A 9,250-nucleotide genomic window follows, 5' to 3' on the forward strand; every position below is an offset into this window, starting at 1 on the left:
ATGACAGGCACTGACCAACTGTGGCCAAGTGAACACTGCATACAGCTACTTTACTGTGTGACTCGAAGCAAGTCACTTTTCTCCTCCAGGCCTCAGGTTCCTTCTGTATAAAATACAGATAGGTAGTGATACTGAACTCTGTTATCTATGGATGTTATCTATGAACTCCATTCAAAACAACACAAGGGCTTAATTTTCATGATTATTTTGCTTACTGTGTTTTTTAGAAAAGAATCTATGGCAAAATATTAATGCATCAGTGAATGAGATGAAGAAATATTATTAGTAGTTCTGTCATATTGCCAGTGCTGCTCTTTTCCATCTCCCATTTAGGATTCATTACAGATGGCAATTCCAAGCTGGTGGGTAGTGCTCGAATTCGCCAAGTAAGAGTGAAAGGAGACACCTGCCCTATTTCTCCCAAACTCCAGCGTGTGATTCAGGAATGCCATGCTCCATATTCCCAACAAACAGAAGATACATCAGATTATGGGGAACACTGGAATACTTCGGTCTTCGATAACTCCTCTGACTTGAGCTCAGCATGGCAGTATCAGAGTCAGTCCAAACTGAGAGGGCACCCCATCTGGGGCAAACTTGCCGTCTACAGGGGAGGGGGATACGTGATTCACCTGGGAACTGATCCCAAGAATGCCTCCAGGTACCACTTGTATTCTTGTAAATTATTAGTGTATCTGCTGTAGCATCAATGATGCTCTTTCCTCTGCCCTATTTAAGACTCATTTCAGATTGCATCCTGAGTTTTCCTGCTGTGCATTGTGCTGGGTATTGTAGATACTACTGTGGTGTCATCATTGTAGTTTATGCTCCTATCATCTTGCTCCAGCCTAGGTAACAACCAGGATCCAAAATTAGAACCTTTTTCTCCTAACTTACATGCATGGATTCCAGATTTACATAGCTGCAGAAATACATAATGTTGACAAACTAGTAAAACAATCCTATCAATGTATTAATCCAGTGTTGGATCTAGTCTAGCCTTTAACTTCTAAAATACTGAATTTTCTAAGGGGATGTCAATGGTTGTGAGGAAATACTTTAGCCTAAATCTTGTTATGTTAATCTAATGTTATCTTGTTACTATGCTTGAACTATGATATGCTTGCCTGTTTTCATATCGTAGTAAGATCTGTGAAGCTTCTTTATCTCTCTTTAGTGTTTATACTCCCTAGATCCTTGCAGACAATTTTGTTTCATCTACCTTAAAAGAGGAGAATTAGTGAAATTGTACTGAAAGTAATCTCTTGTGTGTTGATATGAATAGTAACAGGGAATACTTTTTAAAGTGCAATAATAGAAAATGAGGCCTTGAAACTCAGGACTCAAAAAGAATTCGGCAGATAAGGGACCCGAGATAAATGAGCAGGAAGCAGTATCCCACAGGGGTGGAGATCCAAACTTACAGATAACTTATATGTTGCTAGAGATATCCATATTTGTACAGGAACCTATATGAAGTAAATGATCAGATACCTGAGGCGTCTCAGGTTTAGCACTGGCCAACATCTGGTACCTGCTTCTCCAGAGGAGCCAAAAAGAAACTTACCACCTAGACCAATAGTACAAATATCCCCTATATCCAGACTTGACAGACCAGATGTCCTCTTGAACATCTTACCTCTGGTTTACTCTTTCTCTATGATAATATCCAAACGTTCCTATCCTCCATGTGATACTGTCTCTCTCCTGTATGAGTTAGATCACTGGCTATAAATTTTTTGGCAGAACTCTCCAGTACCTTTTCAACAACGTCTGGCTAGACACCTTCACGAGAGCAGTGTTTGTTGAATTTACAGTCTACAATGCCAATGTGAACCTGTTCTGCATTATAAGTCTGATGTTTGAAACCAATGCTTTAGGTGAGAACCTTTTTTAAGTTACACATTTCTGAAGACAGCAAGAAGTGCACTACAGATTGCAGATTTATATGCTGTCAGTGTTTACCTAATTCTTGATTCAGTAAACAGAAGTGTTTTAATAAATCTAATAATGACAGAATCAATGCAAAATTTATAAACCATTTAGGAAAAATGTAGCATCACAGTAAAACAGACCGTAATGGAATATCTTATGCTTGCTTATGCTGTGGTCATCTGCTGATGAAGAAAACATGGTACTGAAACTTAATCTCCAGAATTTACACAACAGGAACAAGAAAAATGATGTTTCCTAATCATTTCAGCTAATCAATACAATATTAAGACAAAAAGTACAAATAACAGAGTCTTGTCTTTTTTGTTCCAGAAGACTTCTAATATATAGCCATGTAATCATATAATACATAATCTGGATACAACAAGGAAAATAGTGAAACTAGATTCTGGTTTGAAAGCCATAGTAAAACATTTAATCTGAGCAGTAGCCTCCCTCAGGTCTGTCCCAGTACTGGAAAATGCCCAAACCAGACCACAAAGCTGAACTCATTTTCTTTTTAGAATGAGATTCAGATTTACACCTCCAGGTCCTCCTGCTACATTTCTGCAGCTGTAGTCCAATCCAAACTCTGCCCTGCTGGGATTAATATCATACTATCATACAAGAGAGCACTAGCACTCTAAAAGCCATCGACCTGCCTGAAATTCCTATTTGAGGAAAATTTCAAAGAACACTTATAAGGCTACTCACATAATCAAGTCTAAACCTTAGTTTGATAGTTGGATTCAGTGTCACGTTGATGTGAATGTGAGTATGGAATTCTTACTGGTGAACTAAATTGTTTGAATGAAAACAGAAAGATGTAATTATTAGAGCACTGAGGTGAACATTGTTTGTTTTTTAGGGGCCTTCTTCACAAGCGCAGAGCTGCAAAGTGTCCGGCTTTACCCATACACCAACAGTCTCCACATATTTGTGGTTGCAGCAGAAGTAATTTATTTCCTCTTTATTGTGTACTACATGATAGTACAGGTGAGATCCAATGGAAGGCTTGACTGACAGCATCACCCTGTGTCTGGTTTTGATTTCACTTACAAAAACTTCAGGACTCTACTTGATTTCAGTAGTGCTGCTGATGATTTGCACCAATGGAAGATTGAATCAGATACTGTATCTGCATTAAATAATAGGAAGGCAACATTTTATTTGGCTGGAATTCTTCTTTTGAGAAAGATAATGAGAAATTAGTGCAAGATGTAGTTTTATCAATGTGCAGTAGTCTATTTTATTGCAGAGGGGATAGCCCTAATCTTTAGAGGTACATTGTATGATACGGAGTCATGAGACTGAAACAGTAAAACTCCTCTTTTCACAGGGAAAACTGATGAAGACTCTGAGATGGAAATACTTCCACAGCAAATGGAATCTCCTGGAGATGGCCATTATATTGATTAGCTGGAGTGCCCTGTCAGTGTTTGTGAAGCGGACGATCCTCGGGACCCGAGACATCAGCTACTACCAGGAACACAAAGAGGAGTAAGTACTAATGCTAGTTAGTGCATCCTTTGTTGGTGCTACTTGTGCAGAAACAAATCTATTTTTCCTCTTCCCAGACAGCAGCTTGTCTATGCTAGATAATGCTACCCCTATATGGATATATTCATGAAGCATGTAAGTATTTCAGGGCTTAGATGTGTGTCAGCAATAGGATTTTCTTCTGCTATTGCTCTAATAAAATCCAGCAGACTTGAGCACTAAGTTCCCTAGCCTAGCTGCTAGTTCCCTATCTGCATCACCCTCTTCTGAATCAACAAGCCTTTCTGCTACAGCACATCCATCCAGACAGTACATAATCTGCCTCGTTCTTTGTCGTAAAAAGCCATTGGTTAGAGGACAATAATGGCTTATTTTATACAGAATGGAAAATGATAACATCTGTTAAAAAATGGTCACACAGGAAAGAGGTCATAGAATCACAGGATAATTTACAAAGGAAAGGACCTCTGGAGGTCTCTGCTCCAACCTCCTGCTTTGGTGTTAGATCAGGTTGCTCTGGGCCTTGTTTGGCTGAATTTTTAGTATCTCTGAGGACAGCCTCCCTGGATCCCCGTTCTAATGCTGAACCACTCTCACTGTGGGAGAAAAAAAAAAGTTTTTTTCATGTCCAGCTGGAATTCCTGTTGCTGCAACTTGTGGCTGTTGTCTCTTGTCCTTTCATTGTGCACCTCCAGGGCGTGTCTTACTACATCCTCTCTATAACCACCAACTAGGTAGTTGGAGACAGCAATTAGAGGCCTCTTTAGCTTTCTTTTCTCCAGGCTGAACAAACCCAGCTCCCATGTCCTTCTCTCGTATGTCCTGTACCCCAACTCTCAACCATCTCTGTGGCCCTTCACTGGACTCAATGTCCTCCTTGCACTGGGGAGCCCAAAACTGGACTCAGTATTCTAGATGCAACCTTGCAAGTGCTGAATGAGAGGAAAGAACAAACACTTCCTTTAATCTGACAGCTACATTCTTGCTACTGCAGCATGCATCGTATATGTATATGTCACGTGCTATATTAGCATACACAATTTATAAAAGCTTTTTGTGGTCACCTCTGTTGTCAACAAGATCATGAGTACAAACAATGTGCTACCTTTATAAATGGTAAATATAAGTATTACCAAGTTTTTTTCAGCTAACATTAAGACTTGACTTGCCTCAGTCACCGATCACAGTTCTGAACCTCCAATTTTTTACTCCACTCCTTACAGTACCTTCTCATACATCTTGTTGGAAATTAGCTAATCCTGTCACAGCTAGTGCATCCTGCTAGCTGCGCAGCACCAGTAACCCCATCCTCTTCAACTACACATGCATAGAAGAACCTGTCTTCCTTTCTAAGGGTCAGAATTTGATAGTAAGTTTGCATTAGCTCCTTTAAACTGTGACTTGCTAAAAATGAGCAGCATTTGGGCTACAGCCTAGACCCTCTCTCAGGTCTAGCTAATGCTGATAAAAAAAACTCTGCCATGTACAACTGAGCTTTTTGTGTGCACACAGCAAGAAGTACAGACAGGAACATTCAAGCAAGAACTCAAGTCAGCTCTCCTTTGAAAACAAGGACAGAGTGACTGGCTTCTCCAGCATACTCATTTATGCACTTCAAAGGCTTCTGTGTGCACGGTCTATTACATCTTTTCTTTTTTTCTAACAGCTGTGTAAGCTTTAATGAAACAGCAAGAGCTGATGCAGTTCTTGGCTACCTGATTGCGTTCCTAGTGCTTCTCTCCACAGTGAAACTGTGGCATCTCCTGAGGCTCAACCCTAAACTAAACATGATCACTTCAACTCTAAGGAGGGCATGGGGTGATATCTCTGGATTCATCATTGTTATTGCAATCATGTTCCTCGCCTATTCCATTGCTGTGAGTACCACTGTGGTTTCTGTTGTCTGCAGTCTGCATCCAGGTACCGTCAGGTTAAATGAATTATTTCTGAATGCTGAAAGCAACATAGCTTTGAAATGTAAAGCTGAATAAAGCTGTCTATCTAAATCTTAGGTTAGCAGCTTGGAACCCAATTCTTCAGTATAAGTGAAAGAGAAGTTAAAATATCCACTTCTCTGTTCTTTGCAAACTGAAATTTAGTACAAAAATCAAACACTGAGACAAAGAAATGGATTCTCTGTGTGTAATAGGTGTGACAAAGAACAAAGTACAAGAAAAATAATTTTCTGGATAAAGCTTAAATTGGGGAGAGTGCAGCAAGTGCCATTTTCTGTTTGGCTAGTTTTTAAGTGGGAAATAATTATTTTACTGCCTATTAAAGGAATACTTATTATGCAAATAAAATGATATTTTCATTCTAATGAGATTAAAGAATTATTGGACTGCAACTATTTATGTATATTTACTGTTTTAGCTGAAACATTTTGTGTAAATCTTCTGGCAGAGTAATGTGGGAAATTCAGCACATCTCAATTGCAAAATCACTGAAAAAGTGGAAACCATCTGAGCCAAAGCCAAACTGTCCTGTAAAGGGCAGTCCTGTGACAAACTGGACCTGCCACAGTCTCACACTGCCTGATTTCACGTTCCTCATCTCTCCGTCTAGCACTGACACTCTAGCACCTGAGTAGCTTTAGGCACTGGTGTGGCCACAAACTTAACAGGTAAAATAAGTGATGAGATCAGTTCCATGACCCAGCCTGTTGTCACATCATGCAAGTGATGGAACTGTGAAAGAAAGAGGCAGAGGGATGGAGAAAAAGGTGAGACTGCAGCGGCTCCCTTTTAAATCAGACACACTAGGCCCATGAGATATAAAAGAAGAAAATAGCACCTTGGTTACTGAGGGCAAACAAGGAGGTTGCCTATTTGGAAGGATCTGTGCACTGAAAGGCAAGTGTTTGTGACTATAATTAATTTGGTCAATTACGCAGGGATAAATCTGCTACTTGGAGGCGGGCTAAATTACTTTCATGATTTTGTCATGTATTTGCACATTTTTTACATATCTAGTGGCAAGCTGAGCAGATATAAGACATTCTCATATCCATGATTAAAGGTCTTACAGCTACACATTCAGAAAGTGTAAATCCAGTTCTTAGCTCTAGGTTAGTCTTCTTCTGTGACCTTGTCTGGTGTTTCCCCTGCTTGTAAACAAAAAAAACCCAAAACACAAAAAAAGCTTCATGGTTCTGATGACAAGCTAGGAGGGCTAAATACAGCAGTCATTAGCTGATTTTGCAGCAAGTACTCTGATCATGACGCAAGATATGCCTTCTTTCCTCTGCAGACAAACTTGATATTTGGCTGGAAGCTCTACTCTTACAAAACTCTCTCTGATTCAGCAGAGACCATGGTCAGTCTTCAGCTGGGAATCTTCAACTATGAGGAGGTACCACCTCTGATTTTGAGAAGTTTATCACTGTGTAATTAGCAGCTCAGCTATCAAATATGCTTTGAACCAGCAAATAGAGACTTTCAATTAGTGCTAGACATTAATCTAACTTTGCAAGCTCCACAGGCTCCTAAAGCAGCCACCTTTTCTCATCAAGACAAGAAAAAGACAGCGAGTGAAATATATCTCACATCCCATTTTGACCATCAGTAGACTCATAATGAACGTTTCATTGAGAAAGGTGCTCACATTTTAACTAGATGTGTTACTTATTGACTACTGAAAGTTTTGAGTAAATTCCTTAGAAAGCTACAGACAGAAATGTGAGCGATGCCTTGCATTTGTTCTGAACACACATCCATCAGCTTCTCAAGAAAGGCAAGGCCTTCCACAAGGGAACTTTATGTTACATTTGTTTTTATTATTCTTGACTTTTTCATTAAGTTCTTTCAAATATTACAATATCCTTTGAATGACTCTGTGGATTAAGCTAGTTCTCAGACATCTGTGACAGTTAAGTCCTCCCTGGTGGATGTTTTTAGACCATGGATCCAACAGGGTATGGGTAGCTTTGAAGGTCAGTAATTGGGCATAAAGATTTTCACCTCTATATCCCACTCATGAAAATACATTCCTATGTTATAGCTTACATGAAAATGAGGGGTTTGGGTTTTTACACAACCCTTAGTTGATATGTGTCCGTGACAGTCTGACTGGGTTTCTTTGTAAAGACACTACTAAATAAAAGCATACAGAGATTTCATCTATACTTTCAAGGCTGAGTCATGATGGAGCTTCAGCTGTTCTGTGGATAAACAGGTCTCCAGACTTGTCAACTTTCACATGAAACTTTCATACCCTTACAATCAAATGCAAACACTTAAAAAACCCCAAGGATTGACCATATTCATATATCATATATATAAAACATTCTATCATCTTTGTACTATATCATACCAACATAGGACAGTGACTAAAGGAGAAAATTTGTATATACATGTATAATATATACAGAATAATTTATTAGCCACAGGGATTTTCAGAAACAAACTCCTTATTGTGCCTTAACTGCTTGTATGTTGTTTTGGGTTTTTTGGGTTTTTTTAACAATCAAAATATGATGTCTTACCTTATTAATACTACAGGTCTTGGACTACAATCCAATTTTAGGCTCGTTCTTAATTGGATCCTGCATAATTTTCATGACATTTGTGGTACTGAATCTGTTCATTTCGGTGATTCTGGTTGCTTTTAGTGAGGAGCAGAAGCACTACCAGGTGTGTTCATCTAAGCTCTCCTGCTGTTTTTAACATTTATTGTGCAGTGCTTACTCATGGTTTAGGTATTCTACCATCGGATGAAACCCATGTAAACTCAGTCCAAGTCTTAAGAAGACAACATTTACTCATAAAGCACACTTCAGATTTTCCAGATTTACGCTGTCCATTCCTGTTCAGACGAGTCCCTGTTCAGATTTAGTACAAGATCTGATTTGTAGCCTTCTGTTCACATACTAAATCCAGCAAAAAAGTCTTAGACTTGTGCCCCAGCTCCATTGAAATCAGTGCCAAAACTGCTATTCACTCCATGAGGACATTACAGCTCCTTTTAAGCATGTCACTGTGAGTGCCTGACCCATTCAAGCTATTGATAGCATGGTGTGAAATCCAGCTTAGTACTGCAGTACTGTCCGAAATTCCTCTACAGTGTAAAGCCAAGGGAAAAGAAAACGAAGGATATGGTCAATAGAAATGAAGATATATTTAATTTTTCTCATTTACTTCATCTAGAAATGGTGGGTAGCTCATTGTATATACCACTAGCTGTATGGTAGCTGGCAAGTGAACTCCAGGTTCCTGTAGCAAGACTTCCATGGGCTTTGACAGAGCCACAACTTCTTCTGTAACGTCCATGCTCACCCATGCTCATCTGGGACTTTTGTCTTGATAAAAATACTGGCATGATGTTTTGCTTTGGCAGTTAGTTGTGCTCTGCTTTGAGTGAAAATGGGCTTATTCCACCTCAAGTAGAGATTTTCTCTTGTGACTTTCCCTGGCTTCAGCAGAGACTGTATCTGCTTCTGGTCTGCACATCTGAGTAACTTACTTCTCATTATTTTAGGCTTCAGAAGAAGAGGAGATTGTTGATCTAATGCTAATGAAACTTTTCAGTTTCTTCGGGATTAAATGCAAGAAGGAAGAGAAGCCAGTCACTAACGATCAACTGAAATAATCTGTCAACGATTAAATGATAACCACAATGAAGTCACTTTGTGGGTGAAAGATTTACTTTTTAACTATCAGCTGCAGTGGCTAGATTTAGGTTATTGTGGCTTCTGACTAAAATGCTGCGGCGTTCAACCAATAAACTGTTGCTGACTGATGTTATTACAGAGTATTAGCGAAGAAATAATGCTAAATCTAAGATAAAGTGTCCCGCATGTACTTCCTGTAGACTTAGCATC

The 9,250-nt window shown here is 39.2% G+C and overlaps 1 protein-coding gene across 1 annotated transcript in view; it reads left to right on the forward strand.

Moving 5' to 3' along the window:
- The window catches only part of LOC143165395 (polycystin-1-like protein 2), a 42,464-nt gene extending 33,215 nt beyond the window's left edge, over positions 1-9,249 (forward strand). Inside the window, 8 exon segments of the mRNA XM_076348817.1 lie at positions 334-661; positions 1,747-1,880; positions 2,801-2,928; positions 3,272-3,432; positions 5,099-5,309; positions 6,682-6,783; positions 7,932-8,063; positions 8,908-9,249. Coding sequence (XP_076204932.1) covers positions 334-661; positions 1,747-1,880; positions 2,801-2,928; positions 3,272-3,432; positions 5,099-5,309; positions 6,682-6,783; positions 7,932-8,063; positions 8,908-9,018 — 1,307 coding nt within the window. The 3' untranslated portion in view covers positions 9,019-9,249.
- The last annotated feature ends 1 nt before the right edge of the window (position 9,250 follows it).

This window comes from Aptenodytes patagonicus, chromosome 11 (genome assembly GCF_965638725.1).
Source record: "Aptenodytes patagonicus chromosome 11, bAptPat1.pri.cur, whole genome shotgun sequence".
Taxonomy (NCBI): Eukaryota; Metazoa; Chordata; class Aves; order Sphenisciformes; family Spheniscidae; genus Aptenodytes; species Aptenodytes patagonicus.